Raw genomic sequence first — 18,284 nt, forward strand, 5'->3', positions numbered from 1 at the left:
ATAATACTCCAATCGGAGCCCGTGAGGTATTTGAATGAAAAAATAAATAAAAAAAAAAAACGGCAGAACACAAACGAGGAACCTTTACTTACAGCGGCTAATTAAGCTACATCGCGTCCTGCGATTGCACAAGGTTTTGCCGAAGTCACCATCTTTTGAATGAAGAAGCTGACGAAGTTTTTTTTTTTTTTTTTTTCTCAGATACACAATATGCACGAGACACGGGCGGTTAATCGCGATGAAGCTCGTTGGTAATGCCACGCTTACGGTGAAACATGCGCCTAATATATAACTGCATCCATATGGCATATGTGTAGCGCAAAGGAACAATCGAGGGACACAGAAAAGGTACACAACACAGGTGCTGTCTGTAGCGCCTGTGTACACTCTTTGTGCTACACACTGCCATGGAGCACCGTTACCGACTCGCCCAGGTTTGCATCCTTGTGAATATAACTGCATGCTCTAAAAATGTTTCTCGCCAACAAAAGCAGTTGCCGTTTACCTTCCGTCATTTCTATCGATGCTTCGTTCCCATTAAACAGAATGCGTACTTACGTAGCATCAGATAGCGCAGTAATACGTACGCTCCTTGTTCTAGCGGTAGCCCCGTTTGCCAAAAAAGCAAGTCTTCTCTGTGCACCACCGCTTTCTCTTTGGCATTTTTCTCTGCAGTCTAGTGAGAGGCACTGGGGAAACAACAATCGGGAACCGCGCTTCACCACTGGCGACACGGTAAAAAAAGAAGGGATACAGGCGAGCACAGAACGCGCGCACAAAACTTGAGAAAAAAAAAAAAAGCCGATGCAATCGTCGCCGAGCAGGTAGAAGTGCGGAACGACTCGCATGAGCAAACACCTACACCGTAAATAAACTACTGCACCTTCGTGAAAGCAAAAGACGCGCAGAAGCAGGTTTAACACGCACGCACAACACCAACAGATTGCCGTATTCTGAAGAGAGAAAACTGCGTCGTCTGCTCAGGTGGCACCCTCCCGACAAGCAGCTCCCTCTGCCGCTAACAATTGGCTTTCATTGCAAACAGCGTCATCCTCGCCCATAGGGCAGCGCGAGCGCTCGTCACACTAGCCAGTATATTCTAGGCACTATAATTGTGGCCATCCCCGAGCTCTAAGCATAGAGCGGACCTCCACGTGTCCGCACCACGCCAATAGCCGCGTATCCGCAGCCTACATCCCGGATCCGGCGACGCGAACCGACAGACAAGTAGAAACCCTTCCGCCTGGCCTGCGAGCGCTGATATACCGATCCTGGGCATCACAGAGTGAGTACACAACATTGATACAAAATTAAACAGACTGCTAAGGAAAGCATTTTAAGGCCCAGAAGCTGTTAAACGCGTTCTTTAGTGAGTAACGCGGGCGCTGTCGAAAGGTGGCGCCATGGCATGTCCTCGGGGCCATTGCGCGTCAGTTGTCCTTATAAACTTACAGTAGGTCCTATAATCATCATCATCATCATCAGCCTGATTATACCCACTGCAGGGCGAAGGCCTCTCCCATATTTCTCCACTTACCCGGTTCTGTGCTAGCTGCATCCACTTGACCCCTGCGAATTTCTTAATCTCATCTGCCCACCTAACTTTCTGCCGCCCCCTGCTACGCTTTCCTTCCCCTGGAATCCAGTTTGTTGCCCTCAGCGACCATCGGTTATCCTCTCTTCGCACTACATGTCCTGCCCATGTCCATTTCTTCTTCTTAATTTCCACTAGAATGACGGTAACTTGAGTTATTTCTCTGATCCACTCTGCACGCTATCTCTTAATGTTACCCCTACCATTTTTCGTTCCATAGCCCTTTGGGTTGTCCTCAACTTAAGTAGAACTCTCTTGGTTAGCCTCCACGTTTCAGCCCCATAGGTGAGTACAGGTAAGATGCAACTGTTGTATACTTTCCTCTTGAGCGATACCGGTAAGCTGCTAGTCATAATCTGCGAGTGCTTGCCAAATGCGCTCCATCCCAATCTTATTCTTCTTGTTATTTCCTTTTCGTGGTCCGGATCTGCGGTTACTACCTGTCCTAAGTAGACATATTCGCCTACTACTTCTAGTATTTCGCTACCTAATGTAAACTGCTGTTCCTTCCTGAGGCTGTTGAACATTACCTTAGTCTTCTTCATATTGATTTTCAAGCCTACCTTTCTATTTTTTCTGTCTAGGTCATCAATCATTATTTGCAGTTCATCCCCCGAGTTGCTTAGCTTAGGTCCTATAATATCTTATTCTAATGCCCTCTAAACACTGTTAGACTAGCTTCACTACACTTCGTTTCATACACCAGGTGCGTTCTCTTGTTTCCGCTGCCTGTGTCCGCGACGAAAATTAGTGCCTTCTTTGTAGTGAGCGAAAAATAATAAATACTTTGCCTACAGGCTCAATACAATGCATTTGTTATCAGCTTGATACAAAGTGCTCGTATTTCTGGTGAAACGATCGAAATCTTGAAAGTATGTTTTGCGTTTGACGTTTCGGTTACCACAGTCAATCTTGTAATCGAGAATGGATGTGAACATGAAATGCATAGGTGTCTACCCAGAATCTTTGTGCCTTGTCACTTTTGCTCTATGAAGCCAGCGCGGAGGAATCCTTTTCATTTTATTGCGAAAGCAATACTGTTAGCACTTCGAGCCTTTGGCGTGTCGTGGCGCCTCCATACATGACCTTTCACGTGACCGTGTGGCGTCACGCCAGCCCGAGAGACGGGGCCCCAGCTCGCGCCATCGGATGGTGGCGGTGAGTCCATACACGGCGCTGTGTCGCAGCCGAGAGAGGGCGCTCGCTGTTTGTGACGTCACGCTAGGAGTATAAATGGGGCTGTGGCTCGGCTCCTCGCAGTAGTCGGGGCGCAGCCTTGTTGTTGTTGTTGTTGTTGAAAACTTTTATTGTCCAACAGAGAAGGACCACACCGCCTGGGCCGCTCTGTCTCACCCCCCTTTAAGGGGGAGGGGACTTAGCGGCCCAGCCGCAAGGGATGGTCGCATTAGATGCTGGCCGGTTTGGTTTCGGCGGCGGCCTCTGCTGCCAGTTGGACGGCGGTGAGTTGGAGCTCAGGGTCCGAGCTTCGCAATAAGATTTCCCAAGCTGCCCTACTGCTAACGTTTTGGGGCGCAGCCTTACGGTATGTCGGATGATGCATATAAGGCGAGGCTGGAATGATCTGCTGCAGCCAAGCGGCGGCGCCGTGCTGATGTATAGCCATAAGTTAAGGGCAACCATGGCACTACATGTCCTGCCCATGCCCATTTCTTCTTCTTAATTTTCACTAGAATGTCGGTAACTTGAGTTATTTCTCTGACCCACTCTGCACGCTTCCTATTTCTTAATGTTAACCCTACCATTTTTCGTTTAGCCCTCTGGATTGTCCTCAACTTAAGTAGAACTATCATGGTTAATAATGCAAACACGGGGGCCAGTTGGTTGATCATTCTGTGGATCATTGCGCTTCATTCGTGTGTCGTCGTCCATTTGTCTCTGTATATCAAGTAGCGCATGTATTCCACAGAAGTATCTTGGTTAGCCTCTACGTTTCAGATAACCGATGGTCGTTTAGGGTAACAAACTGGATTCCAAGGGAAGGAAAGCGTAGCAGGGGGCGGCAGAAAGTTAGGTGGGCGGATGATGCTAGGAAGTTCGCAGGGGTCGAGTGGATGCAGCTAGCACAGAACCGGGTTAAGTGGAGAAATATGGGAGAGGCCTGCGCGTTGCGGTTGGTATAGTCAGGCTGATGATGATGATGAACCATGGCACACCACCAGCCGAACAAGGCGCAGCCAAGGGTATTGCTTTCACAATCTTCCAGGCTTAACCAAGCTAAACCTTTATCCAACTTTTTGCTGCGGACGTCTTGTGTAGCCTTTGCAGTTTTGCAATTGATATTTGAAACAATACGCTAAACGATGCAAGGTTGAGCTTCCAATGGAGGCCTGTCCGGAGCCAGAGACTTCGCAGCCACAGGTCTGATCGCCGCCATGCTGCTCCGTGTCTTCATACAGGAAGCGGTGCCCAATTACAATAGTGGGGCCAAATGCTATGCTGGGGAGTGCGTCTTCCAGCCGAACACGGTCACCAGGATCGGCCTCACAACAAACCTGGTTATGCAATTCCACTGACACGCGGGCTTTCTTTCCATCTGGTGGATAATTGCGCGACATTGGGATTCGAACCACGGTCTTCCTGCACGCCAAGCAGATGCACTATGTACCTCTACGCCGTCGCTACTCCACTATACACAATTAAAAGGCTAACCTCATGGCTTGAGGACTGTTCAAGGGATGTGTATACCTTGAAATGGAGGAGCATTACCCGAAATAGGGACAAAGCATTCGACTCGCCGATCATTGATAGTATATTGCCCATAGCTTGGTTCATACATTTACTAGTTCGAACGTTTTCTGACACGAGCTCTTAAGTTCCAACATTTAAGTAATCCTCGCCCAACTTTTCCGAGAATCGTTCTGAATGTGGCGGAACTCTCAATGGCTTTCCTTCGCTAGTGTGCCTGCAAACTGTCCCTGAAAGTGGGACGCTTCGTTCAGTCGGCATCGCAGGTTAGGTTAGGCCCGGTTCACCCGTGCGACGCCTGCACCTCTATGGTAAGTCTGCGAGGGAGGAGTGTTGTTGGCGGGAAAAATCCACGTGGTTGGTTGAGAGCAGAGAGGCGCCGCTGAGCCCGTGGTCGCGTCTGGACCGACGTCCGATCGATGGCTGCCTGCCCTGAGCAAGCCGAGGCTGGACCCACAGCCCAACGCCCGGGGGGAGGCCGGCTGCAGCGCGCATGCGCCGCTCTCTTTCGCAAAGTTCTCCGACTTGGCGCGAACTTGGCCCCCCTCTCTCGTCCTATGCAAATCTGAGGAGGAGGGCGGCAAAACAAAAGCACAGCACGGAGAGGAGGAGGTTATTTTCTGCCCGACCTTCTCCGTCAGGCAAACTTTTCATGGGGTTTTACTAATTTTTTTTTTCGCCGATCCCGGCGCGCGCGCGTTGGTTACGGGTGCTTCCATATTCTTAATTTTAGAGGATCATTCAGCCTACGCTCGCACTGCGCCAACTTTTGGGCCCAGTCCATTTTTTTTTATTGCTTGCAAAATCAGTGCACAGCTAAAAACCTTGAAGTCCGAGGCAGCGCATTGGGCGCGCACACGCACGCGGGTATTAACAGAAACTCACGACGCCGCTCTGTTTTCTGCACCTTTAGGGTCTACAATGAACATTGTTGGTCAGGGACGCCAAACGGAGAGGAATAGGCACCAGAAAAAAGAAAGAATTCAGATACGAGCAACAGTTGAACTTTCAGGATACGATGTCTACCTAGTAGAGTTCACTGACGACAAAATGAAAGGGGCGGGGGTGAGAGGATCGTGAAACACAGGTTTTAAGCCGCATCAAAGAAGGAGGTTTCGCACTACAGTAAGCGTTAACACCACCGAGGGAAAAAACAACAACAAATAAACGAAAATGACTGCGGAGATGCGGCGGGCGTGCGCGTTGACCACCGGTTCGCCGAACGATCAACGGGCCGTGTTGCAAACGGGTGCACTGCATTCGTGGCTCAAACATCATTGCTCTAAATGGTGCTAAAAAGTCAAGCTCAAGGCACGCACTAAGGGTGAAACTACGCAGACCAATTCTTTCGTGTTTTGTACGTGCTGTTTCAAACTTGGCGCCTAAAATTTAGTGGCTAAGCTAAGCGGCCACGCTTTCCGACTTTCAGAAGGTATTTCTGGCTCAAGTTACTGCAGCCGCATAACCGCGCATGGGTGAGCATAAGAAGAGAAAAACAATGCATTCGTGGCCGTTACAAGCGCCCTGTGAGGAAATAAAAAGTTACAAAACCCAACTTGATCGAGACCCACATTTTAAAGATGTACAAGAAATAAAGAATCGGAAACGGTGCTAGTCACCATGGGAAGATCGGCACCAGATTTCGCATGTTTCGCAAAAATAACCTCGCGAGGTTTCCCAATCGTGCACTCTGCTATGCTGCCAATCACCGTAAAGCATTCGTCCGCCGATACGCCCCGAAGAGCAGACGACGGAAGTGAACGACCCGATTTTTTTTTTTTTTTTCTGCCGTCCCTTCAAGAAATTTGCCGGGGTGCGGAAAACTGCCACCAACCTTAGCGACCACGAAGCTCCAGCCGTCGCCAAGCGTGGCCGAGACGGCTTCAATCTCTCGGCAACAGAGCAGAAATTCGTCCCATTCCAGCATTTCCGCGCTGCTTTTTCCTCAGGCAGACGAACAGGTAGTGACGTCACGGCCTCGCCCAATCTTCAATAACGGGGAGTTCGGGTCCGCTCCCGTTGTTTATTGAGTTCCGACTATCGAACGACGTCACCTACACGTGGAGAAAAAAAAAAAAAGAAAAAAGCAAAATGGTGTTGGCGGACTAGCTAAAACACATGCAGACAAGTACGCAACACTTTCATTGTGGCTCTTCTCGATTCTTTCGTGCAATGCGAGCTGCTTCCGAACCGTGGTGGTTACCTGCTCAGGGAGGGAAAAAACAAACGCCCCAGCAGCAGAGCAGCCAGGCCGCGAAATGAACCGGGAATCGCCCGAGCGGCGAGTGCAGCGGGCTACGTCGCTGCCCCAACTTTTCTCTCGCCGCTGTTCTGTCCGGCGGACGCACGCCCCGTAAACCAATAAAGTCACGGCCGCGTTTTGTTTTTGTCATGTCAGCAAGGAGACCTACGGTTAATATTATTTTTTAACTTCATAAAATTAAATATGTAGCAAGGCTATGCAAGGAAATTTACTAAATTTGCGTCTTCTGTTCACCTCAAATGCATTTTTTTCAAAATGGCGGTAGGTAATGACGCCACAGCGACCAATGGAAGCGCACGCGTGTGTGACGTCACGATCATGCCCAGGGGGAGCCCGTGCATGCTGGGGGGTGAGCCCAATCACAAGGCAGTCTTTGACAGATCAATTGATGTTTCTATGGTAACATGGTCGGTGTCGTCCTGAATGTCGTGACAGGTGTGTGACTGTTCAAATCCACAGTATGTACGCGAAAGGAAAAGGCTCAACAGTACCTTCGGATGCTCAAGCACGTGAAAAGTAAGTGAGACGCGTAGTCCGTAGCCACCGCGGCGGCGACCATGTTCGATTCCGTGCCGGCAAAGTGAGGCGCTGTGCGCGGCGCGACCCGGCGGCACGCTTGCCGAAGTACCTCGCGCTCTTGTGCTCATCGACGTCGTTTGGCTGTACGCGGGCCCAAGCTATACGGATCAGGCATATGCGAACGCGAGAACGGCAGCCCGTGTTCCGAAGCAGCGAGTTTGCGCTTTAAAAGAATAATAATAAAAAAAAGTACGCTGCGTTTCCCGACGCGGACTGCTCGTAGGCCTCGGGCATATGGGTGGACCACCTCCATTCCGGCGGCCGGGGAGGGGAGGGCGGCTGCATGGCGGCGGTCGCGATGATCAGCCGCCGGGAATGCCGTCTGCTACTTGCCTAACCGATCCCTCTGCTCTGTCCCCTGTTGCAGGCTAGCGCTGTACGTCTACGAATACTTACTACACGTCGGCGCCCAGAAGGCTGCACAGACATTCCTATCAGAGGTGAGATGCGTGCTTCCGTTTCCCCCTTTTGTTTTTTTGTCTCTTATGCGTTTCTTACTTTTTGCTTTTTCTCCGTGGCGCGCTTGGCTCGCTGTTTCATGGGTGATCGCTTGGTCGCGCCTGGAGCGTGGCGCGAGCAGCGTCCGCGCCTGGTTTTCGCCAGCGGTCGCTTCGCCCGCACGGGGAAAACGGTTTTGCTCGGCTGCCTATGCGGCCTGCACTCGTCAGAGTGCGGTTGGTGGATCGCTGACGAAACGAAAATGCGCGATCAGCGAGGGTGATGCATTTCGGCTGTAGTCTAGCTGTGCAGAATCTCCGCGATGCAGCTGCCGCGTGCGCGTACGCAAACAAGCAAAAGAACGGAGGGCGCGGACCTTGGCTGCAGCTGTGCCCCTCGCGGTGAAACCGACTTTCCGAGCATGAACCTGCGTCGATCGCGTGTCCTGGGTGCCTCTCACATGCGTGGCCCCTTTTAGTTCCTGGTTGCGTCCATTTTGGTGATGGGGTCAACGGTGCCCGAGCTCGGTTCACATACTAAACACTACGATCAGGTGTATGTGTCGTTACTCGTCTTCGCAGACTGCTTGTGACGCATTTTTCTGTTTTGCCTGAACATGCGTGGTCGCAGAGTATGCGATTCTTTCTCAACACAGACGATGTGCTGTCAGTTTCGCACATTCGTAGCGCTTGTGCGCCCAGCGAAGCGAGCTTTGCACATGCGGTGCATGCAGCCTTCGTGACTCGTGTATGCGCTCGTGCCGAGTGGCCTTGTGTGCTAGCATTGCTTCGTGAATCTGCAGTCGTCTGATGGTGCGAGTTCTCTTGTTTAAACCGTAGTTGAATGCTGTGGAAGTTCTGCCCGGGTTCTTTTTGCTGTGCTTCAGGGGCATTGAATAATGAGAAGCATCTTTTTTGCATTGAGGAGGTGGAGGAAGTATTGGTGTGATTTTCACATATTGACCTTGCTCACTAATCACCTTTCAGTTATAAGAACAGCCTTTTATAGTGAAGGTGAGCTATGCCGCTGAGCTGCCCCTCTGCCCACATTGGTTAACATTTACTCAGCTTTTCATAGTTACCTGCAGTACACACTGGGGCATTGTCCCCACAAGGGAAATACAAGAGCAGTTTTTAACATTTAGTGTGCACTAATGACCAAAATGTAAGCATCCAAAATACACTTGTTTCACAAATTGTAGATTGGATGTGGAACTATGGGAGTACATTTAGTATTGAAACAAACCTTGGCTCGCTGGTTGATTACATGTGCAAAGATGGAAAACAATTGTGCACCTTGAATGTTTTCAAACCATGGACTTGCTACAACATTTTTTGTCAGTTCAGCCATAGTGCAACAGTTTTCAAAATAGTTGCATGCAATGTTTTTGCTGGAAACAACAGGTTCAGGGTGTGGGTTTGTTGGTTGTGCCAAATAGTGGCCAAGAACTATTCAAACAAGTAGCAGATTATGACTAGCAGCTTACCGGTATCGCTCAAGAGGAAAGTATACAACAGTTGCATCTTACCTGTACTCACCTATGGGCCTGAAACGTGGAGGCTAACCAAGAGAGTTCTGCTTAAGTTGAGGACAACCCAGAGGGCTATGGAACGAAAAATGGTAGGGGTAACATTAAGAGATAGAAAGCGTGCAGAGTGGGTCAGAGAAATAACTCAAGTTACCGACATTCTAGTAGAAATTAAGAAGAAGACATGGGCAGGACATATTGTGCGAAGAGAGGATAACCGATGGCCGCTTAGCGTAACAAACTGGATTCCAAGGGAAGGAAAGTGTAGCAGGGGGCGGCAGAGGTTAAGAAGTTTGCGGGGGTCAAGTGGATGCAGCAGGCACGGGACCAGCTTAATTGGGAGTAATATAGAAGAGCCCTTTGGCCTGGTCTAGCCGGTGATGATGATGACGCTTGGATTAACTTTTTTTCCCGTGGGTTCATGAGATGAGAAAGTGGTTTGAAGTATGTGAAACTGGTCTTATAGTATGCTGTGGGCATCCTGCTGCAAAGTTTAATGGAGCAGTTGGCAGGTGGCCCAAGTGTGGCCCTAACGTTTGTGTGCAACACAAAAACAAGCAGCCTTTGGGGCAGGGCCAGGTGAAATTTTTTCCTCATTACAGTTTGCAGTTCAAATGTAGGAAATCTCGAAGCAGTGTGATGTGATTTGCTTTTGTAATGTGAAGAAAACTGGGCAAAAACTTAATGAAACAAAAATGTAAATGATGGAGTCTGGTGTCACGAATATGATGAGAAATTCCTTATTGGGCTTGTATTGATTGCTAAAATTGCAGTTGAAGCAGATGTTTGTGTTCAGGCTAAGTTCACAGAAATGTAGGACAGAGAATGAATGACTTGCTAGGGAGCCCTGTTGTAGTTCATGCTCAGTTAGTTTGCCTCCAAGAATTGCATAGTTCTGTTTCAGTAGCGTTAAATCACAGAGCATTGTTGATTACTGGCAGCCAACACTTGTAAGCTTGTACTTTATGGATTAGTTATCTCGTTTAGCTCCTTTGAAGATGTGATTATCTGAAATACCCCTGTCACACTGTTGGATATAATGTCATCTAATTTAATGGCATTTGCTTAATTAAATATGATGTCATTTGCAAATGATGGTGATGATTCAATGGAGAAAAACAACAACTTATGTATAAAGGACAGCAGTGTGAATAAAAGGTGTTTGAAATCTTTATGTAGTGATACAATTGGCATCAAATATTATGTCTGGCTATGTATAACGTCAACCACAGCAAAAAGAAAAGTGCCTGTATACTGTGTGACGTCAGCACATATCAAAGAAGCCTTGGTGGTTGAAATTATTGGAGCCCTTCACTAGGTTGTTCCTCAGCGCCCATGTCGTAGTGGAACATTATACCCTATTATATAGTTGTCTCAAACTTGAATTGCTATGCAAGATGCATCGAGAAAATGTCCCTTGTGGTCCAGGAGCTGGAATAAATAGAAAAATAAATTAGAGCAATAAGTAAGTTAAAGACATTGATTAAACATAAAAACACAATTGTCTTGTTCAAGGACCACACCCTCCCACTCTTTGGGGAAATGGAAAATGGCATGTGCTCGATTCTGCCTAAACTCCGGACGGGAGGTTTAGGATGGCTTGAAGAGACCTGCTTAATTGGTACAAAATTTAGTAAATAGCACGGTCACTTATCTTCAGAAGTAATGGTGCAGATTTGTAGATGAATGAGAGGCTGGGTTGCTTGGCGCCTTGCTTTTGGAGACAGCTGATGTCTGTCCAAAATTTATGTAGATTAAGGGACCAATGCCTCCTTCCATAAAGAATGTGTACTATTGTAGATGAGGCCTTTTAGTCGAGTTTAGTTGGAAAATGAGTATGGCTCCATCTCTTGCACCAAAACTATGTGCCAGCTGGGCCGCATGACTCATTTTCTAACTAAACCCAAATGAAATGCTTTTTTTTCCCCCAAACTTCTGGGAGCTGGCGGGCCAGCACCAGGAGCCATGTGTTTGCGTCTTCCACATATCTGATAAATGTAAACGAACAAATTATTTGACACAACAAAGCCTAAACAGCAGGCAAAAGCAGCAACAAGCTTACGATATGCTAAGTGAACTTAACACATGACATCCAGGACTAACCGAAAGGCCTCTTGACCCCAACCTAAAACTTTGTGGCCACCAGAACAGTTGCACAAAAAAAAAATTTAAACTGCTCTTGGCTAGCTCACAATTTGAGATTTGCGATTTGCAAATCTGCGATTTGCTGATGACATTGCCTTGCTAAGCAACTCGGGGGATGAACTGCAAATAATGATTGATGACCTAGACAGGAAAAGTAGAAAGGTAGGCTTGAAAATCAATATGCAGAAGACTAAGGTAATGTTCAACAGCCTCGGGAAGGAACAGCAGTTTACATTAGGTAGCGAAGTACTGGAAGTAATAGGCGAATATGTCTACTTAGGACAGGTAGTAACCGCAGATCCGGACCATGAAAAGGAAATAACAAGAAGAACAAGATTGGGATGGACCGCATTTGGCAAGCACTCGCAGATTATGACTAGCAGCTTACCGGTATCGCTCAAGAGGAAAGTATACAACAGTTGCATCTTACCTGTACTCACCTATGGGGCTGAAACGTGGAGGCTAACCAAGAGAGTTCTACTTTAGTTGAGGACAACCCAGAGGGCTATGGAACGAAAAATGGTAGGGGCAACATTAAGAAATAGGAAGCGTGCAGAGTGGGTCAGAGAAATAACTCAAGTTACTGACATTCTAGTGGAAATTAAGAAGAAGAAATGGACATGGGCAGGACATGCAGTGCGAAGAGAGGATAACCGATGGTCGCTTAGGGTAACAAACTGGATTCCAAGGGAAGGAAAGCGTAGCAGGGGGCGGCAGAAAGTTAGGTGGGCGGATGAGGTTAAGAAGTTCGCAGGGGTCAAGTGGATGCAGCTAGCACAGAACCGGGTTAAGTGGAGAAATATGGGAGAGGCCTTCGCCCGGCAGTGGGTATAGTCAGGCTAATGATGATGATGGCTAACTCACAAGTGCAACACGACAGCATTTTCTTGGGTGACGCTTTGTTATACTAACAAATCTCATTATTCCGTGCTTAAAACCATGAGGCTTCTGCCACACTATTTGTAATGCCAACTGGAGAACGGGCAATCGCCCATCTTTCCTTTCTTTCATGCATTGCATTAAATTATCATTAGTGGTGGGCTGCTAAGACAGGGTTGCAGCTTCCAATAGTTTCACATCAAAATGATTATTTGTTTTTTTTTTGTTCAAAGCAAAACTCTGTGAGTAAAATTTGGAATTTTGGTGGTGCACACTTTACCCTTTCTCATTGCTTGTTTCTGCTGCATATCTAGCGTCCAGAGCATGCATTTTGGTTTGAGATTGAATGCAAATGAGTGTGTCTAACTCATTTGATGGCATACATCATTTGAACCCAATCACATTAAATGTTCTCGTGTAGCGGCTGATTAATGACACTTCATGACAATGCCATTCAGTTCAAATTACATCAACTTTGCTAGGGATCCAGGTTAGAAGAGGTTACATGGCAGCCTTGATTTGTACCTCCATCAAAAAGTGGCCACCATGGTTGGGATTTGACCTCTCATCCTTGGGTTCAGCATTCAAGCGTACTAACTACTGAGTTACTGTGGTAGGGCCCACAGGGTCATTGCCCCAAAGCGTGGGCGACGACCCTCGAGGATCCTTGTTCAGTTTCTTTTCTCATTGAATTTAGTGTGACTGGTGTACCACACCACTTTATAAATGGAGATAATCACATGTATGAAGCCCCTTGTCAGTTGACATCCAGTGGGGAAGTTGTGTGTGACATGGGGTCCGCTCGATTCGGGTGCACCAGTCCCATGAAGCGTTGTGGTAGTGCTGCAAACGTCAATTTCAGCAATTCAAGTTTACTATGGGCATCGGCTATTTCCTAAATGAGTGGTAAATGCCTAGCTGTCTGCTTGCTTTGGTGCCACCATCATTCCAAATGGCGTAATGGAACTCCCACATAGCACATCATAACGTGTTTCCACGTTAACCTTGATGCACGGGCACCTTGCGGCAGCTGTTTTTTTTTTTTTTCTTCTTGCTGAACACAATTGAACTGCCAGCATGTGTCATACTGCATGAATTTGCATTTTTTAGGCGCCGTGGAAGTATGCATAACTGATTCCTTGATCTCTGATGCAGCTCTCGTTGAAAAACTAGTTTCTTCACCTTTATCACAGTACACAAGTGTTGTCTGCTTCCATGGCAGTAGCGGCTGCACCTTTTGGGTACCAACCCTTGAGAACGCACAATAATTTCCTGAACGCTTAGTGAACTGGACCTGCTCAATGTCTGCAATTTTACAGCATTAGCTATACTGCATTCACTTGTGAGTTCCATGTTATTACTGGATTACTCTTGTACTCTGTTATTCAGTCGAACGCCTTTGTGGCATACCATCGTGGTCCTGCAAAAGAAGACGATAGTCTCAGCATGCCTGTCAAGTATGCACAGTTTGTTCTTCGTGGCAGCAGGGCTGAATGCTGGCGGTTCGCTGTCCCGTTCCCGCCTGGTTCAGCGGGTCCTGTCAATTATATTTGTGGAGACCCGACAGCGAGTGTGTCTGTGGTTCATCTCCACAAATTTGGCGACTCCGGACTTAGCGTCTTTGCTCTCTACCCCTGCCCTGCGCTTGCATCAACCGCTTCGCTAGGCCTACCAGCACTCGGAGCTCGAGAAATTTGTGGAGATAAACCACAGACACACTCGTTGTCGGGTCTCCACAAATAAATATGACAGGACCTGCTGAGCCAGGCTGGAACGGGACAGCAAACCGCTGGCATTCAGTCCTGCTGCCACGAAGAACGAACTGCGCGTGCTTGGCAGGCGTGCTGGACAGTCTTCTTTTGCGGCAGGACCACGATGGCATGCCACACCTCTATAACGAAGCACTTGCGACCTGTAAAATCCTTCATTATATCATCACTTCGTTGTAGAAGTCACAAACCGCATTGCACGCAATAAGAGCAAGTTAAGCATGTTCAGAACAACAAAAGCTTTATTTAACATTAATTCAAGTGTTGCCGTCCAAAGCTTATGTATTTCCTAAGCTCCCAATTGGAATAGGGCAAAATCCGCCGCTGCAGACACCGGCTTCTTCGCTGTGTTTGCACTTGTTGTTCACTGGGGTTGCCACTGTTGGCTTCCATGTCTACAGCTAACCACAATTTATTACGGCTCACTGCAGCTTGCTACTTAGCGCAGAATCAGAAGGGAGCATGAGGAGCCATTGTGCCTTTAGATTTACTTTTTTCTGGCAGGCTACTCTGGCGCCGTTCATGAAAAATTTCGGTAGCTCTGCCCTGCGTGCTTTTTTTTGTGTGTGTATGTGTGTTGTTGTGCTGGTACCATGGCTACTGCGGAGTTCTAATTTCTGGCACGGCCTTTGCAGTGGCGTTACTATGCGCTTCCGTAACTCATTGGCGGCTGTGAAGAGCAGTGACAGCGCCACTATGTATGCTCGTTGTAAAGGAGCGAATTAGCCATTGGGAATGTCTAAATTTCTTCGTTCTACTGGTCGTCGTAGTGGCGTTAAATACATATGAAAGATGGGAATGCGGCCAGGGCCTCCAAAATCCTTTGTTATGCTGCGCTGTAGAGGCGTTCTGTAATTAATATGTGACATCGGTTACAGCGAAGAGGCACGCATGCCTCATGGCAGGTGGCAGCTGGCAGCTTACATGGCCACGCACTGATTATTCGATGTGTTGTGCAGCCTAACGAGACGACATGATATCAAAGTTGGAAAGAGCTGCCAACTAGGGTTGCTCATATTTAAGATGGAAAGGTGGAATAAGAACCCACCTTCCAGTGCTCTTCGACGCCTAGTCAGCCACGCTGGTAGTTACCCTTCAAGGCAGAGCCTATGTGTCCTACGAATGAAGATGCATAAAACCACATGATCTCGGATATGCCTAACAAGCAACCTCAGTTATAACCACAGTGTACGGTCGCGTCATCAACAGTAAAATACTGTGAGTTAACGCCCGATATTGTTTTCGACAGCGTTGAACTGCTCAATTTTTTTTAGCAGTGCTCTTGGGAGAATTTTGAATGGGGCCGATGCTTGGGAGTATGATGACTTTTGACTCTGTCTGTTACCTAAAGCCAAACGGAATGGCTTGAAGAGGCTCTTAAATCATTGGTACAGTGCTGCAGTGACAGAAATTCTGTAGAAGCAGCTGGTACCACCTGACGCAGCTTAATTTTACGGAGCAAAGAGTTGCTTGCTGTCTTTCTGGGCTTTTCTGCGGTGTTTTTGAGGTCAGTGGGCTTAGCACTCTGAAAACTATGTTCATTTACTTGGGCGCAAAGGTCAAAGGGTTCAAGTAGCATTGGGAAGACAATAGTGACGGAATGCACATTTGCTGGCATTATTTAATCCAAGAGCAAAGAGGTTTCTATGCAGAAGTATGCATGTGACCAGATTTGTTCATGCAGGCAAAACGAATCTCGTAGAGCTGCGCTACATGCTCTTCACCTCATCAACACTTAATGCTGAGGAAGGGGTTTCCATGTATTTAGAGAGAAAAAAAAAATAGTCAAGTCCCACTCGAATGTTCTGACAGCAGTGGCTAACTAAAACAGTTTGGCCATTTTTAGTGGTTGCGGTATGTCAAGGCGGGCTAAGTACTAAAACTGGAGCATGATGTGGCATCCAACTGCCTTTTGTGTCTTTGCTTTCATAGATCATGGGGCATGCTGGAACAACTCTCTCATAAGATTCCTATTTCCTTGTGTGCTGATCTTTTTTTTCTTGGTGGGTTTAGCAAATCACTTACTCTCTTGCATTAAAAAAAATGTTGGTGGGATGCCATTTCAGTTATTGGTCGAAGCTTTGTCACAAAAAAAGTAAGTAGAGAGAGTTCAAGATATCGGTGAATGGACATATAAACACAGTCTGTTCGGGGGAGAAGGGGGTACTCATTTCACCCATATACTTCCAAGTGCTTCTGGGTCTGCTTTACTGATCCAGTTTTCCACATGAAGCACTTGGCAAATCGCTTGAAAGAATGGAAGAATGACAAAACCTACACTTTAGAAAGAAGTTTTATGGACGCTTCCTAATATAAGGATTAATTTTTAGTGGTTCTGTGTGACTGCTGTCAAATTCGTCCTTGCTGTTGCTTTCTTCATCAGTAGTCTCTCATAGCAAGAAATTGCTTATTTCCAAGAAAATAATTTCAGAAAGCGGTGCCACTGCTGCCATTTATAAAAAAGTTCGAGAATGCTAAATTGGGCGAGTTGGTGCATTGGCATTATAGGAATGTAGTGGGAAGACAAGGACAAAAGAAGGGACTCACACAAGCACTCATGTGTGTCCCTTCTTTTGTCCTTGTCTTTGCGCTACGTTCCCGTAATGCTAAGTTCAAGTTTTGCCTAAGTAGCGAGTGTGGAGTTTTTAAGTTATATACTGAACTGTGCAGATTGCATTTCATCATTGGCGTGTTGTGAGGCCTTGCACACATATATATGCAACTGTTAGTTAATCGTACATGCGAAAAGCTTCCAGTTTGCTTGAAGTAGCGTCTGAGAGAGTGGCTGGGATTGGACGTGAGAAAAGTGAAATTACACGTGGAGTGAGACAGAATGGGTCATCAAAGGCAATACAATTTAATTACGCGGAGGTTTCCATTGTGGTGACGGAGCTTTCTGAACTGGCGATAGCAGAATTGGACGTTGACAATGTCGTGGCACTCATGCGGCAACAAGGCATGAAAAAGAAAAGATTGAACAAGAGCCAGGGAGACTGGCTTTTCATCTGGCCGGAGGTGATCCTTTCATGTGATAAAGGAGCTAGGCCTTTCATGCTTATAGGACAGTGAACACTGCATATGTGGCTTGTGCATGTGTACATAACAAATAGTGCAGGAACGCCTGTCACCAATATTTAAAAATTAGCCTTTGAGCTGATAGATGGCTTTTATGATATGGTAATAGCAATGTTGGCCGATATCATACAAAAGGTGGACCATGTTTGTTATCATCAGCTTAACTATGCTCACTGCTGAACAAACTACTTTTATCTCATCAATCCTCTGGATCACAGGACCGTGCAAATTTTAAATGAATGATTGTATTTCAGTATTTTCAACTTTACACTGGTTTTATACATTGGCAAACTACACTTTCTGCACAAGTTTTGAGCTTTGAACACACCGCAGCTGGTAATCATTGCACTGAGCCAAAACAGTCTAGTAGAGGAGTGCCTTTATTGTTTTTCTGGCACTACTTAGTAAAACTTGTAAATAGCAACTTTTGCTACTCGGGAAAACAACCTTATGCATGCAATGGCAATTGCTGACTGTCTTTGAGGAGGGTCTGTTAAATGTCATTTTGTCAGTTGACTAATTGAACTATGGCCCCCAATCTGTGTGGAACTAAACTGCTATTGAGGTCTTTGCTATGTAACATCACTAACTGGCATTCATTTTGACAGACCGACAATTTAACTGTCGCTGACAATACTTATGGATGAAGAGTACAGGTTTTTCAAATTTTGAACAGGCAGTTAACTTCGTTACTATGGTTCAATGAATTTCGAATGCTTCATGTATGATGAAAAGATTGTGATGCCAATTTTGACGTGAACAGTAAGCAGCATTGCTTCTGGGTAACATCATCATCAGCCTCTCTGCACCAATTGCAGGGCAAAGGCCTCTCCCATATTTCACCAGTTAACCTTTTCCCTGTGCCAGCTACATCCACTTGACAAACTGGTGGTGGTTGGTGGTGGTTGTGGCTGTTGTTTATTGACAAAAAGAATCAAAAAGGAAGGAAAGGAATGTTGCCGGCCGCGGTAATTGCTGATATCCTAACTAGCAGTTGTTGGTCGGCATTTCTTACAGCGCGGAAAACTAGGACAGGGAAAGAAATATGCACAGACAAAGTGCTGTCCTCTCCGGCCCTTGCTTTTCGCGCTAAAGAAAACTGTGAACATTCGTCAACTCGCGCAGTTTTTAGTTGTGCTTGAGCAGTTGTTGAAGTCGGCAACAATCTTTTCTTTTTGATGTATTCTGTAAACCAGTACCACCTCCACCAGTTTGGGTGGAGTTTGCCATAGCTTGAATTCGACATGAATGAAGTAGCCTGAAGGTGTCACAATGGACCAACTAGCCCAACAAAAATGTCCATGGGTG

At 46.8% G+C, this 18,284-nt stretch overlaps 2 protein-coding genes across 10 annotated transcripts in view; one reads left to right on the forward strand and one right to left on the reverse strand.

Annotated features, from left to right (window-relative positions):
* Positions 1 to 6,620, reverse strand: part of Atg10 (Autophagy-related 10) — a 133,386-nt gene extending 126,766 nt beyond the window's left edge. Inside the window, exons 1-2 of the mRNA XM_084576159.1 lie at positions 6,504 to 6,620; positions 6,135 to 6,354 (exon numbers count right to left, since the gene is read on the reverse strand). Of these exons, the coding sequence (XP_084432285.1) occupies positions 6,135 to 6,227 (93 nt within the window). The 5' untranslated portion in view covers positions 6,228 to 6,354; positions 6,504 to 6,620. The remainder of the gene's footprint in view (positions 1 to 6,134; positions 6,355 to 6,503) is intronic.
* Positions 6,621 to 6,883: 263 nt separating this feature from the next.
* Ssdp (Sequence-specific single-stranded DNA-binding protein) overlaps positions 6,884 to 18,284 on the forward strand; it is a 91,565-nt gene continuing 80,164 nt past the window's right edge. For 4 of the 9 annotated variants that reach the window (XM_084576160.1, XM_084576162.1, XM_084576161.1 and 1 more), the window contains exons 1-2: positions 6,885 to 7,079; positions 7,510 to 7,582. In XM_084576160.1, coding sequence (XP_084432286.1) covers positions 7,024 to 7,079; positions 7,510 to 7,582 — 129 coding nt within the window. In that variant the 5' untranslated portion in view covers positions 6,885 to 7,023. Of the gene's footprint in view, positions 7,080 to 7,509; positions 7,583 to 18,284 lie in introns of all 9 variants that reach the window. The other 5 variants (XM_084576165.1, XM_084576167.1, XM_084576168.1 and 2 more) reach the window with 2 other exon arrangements.

This window comes from Amblyomma maculatum, chromosome 8, assembly GCF_055883805.1.
Source record: "Amblyomma maculatum isolate TAMU_Amacu chromosome 8, ASM5588380v1, whole genome shotgun sequence".
Classification (NCBI taxonomy): domain Eukaryota; kingdom Metazoa; phylum Arthropoda; class Arachnida; order Ixodida; family Ixodidae; genus Amblyomma; species Amblyomma maculatum.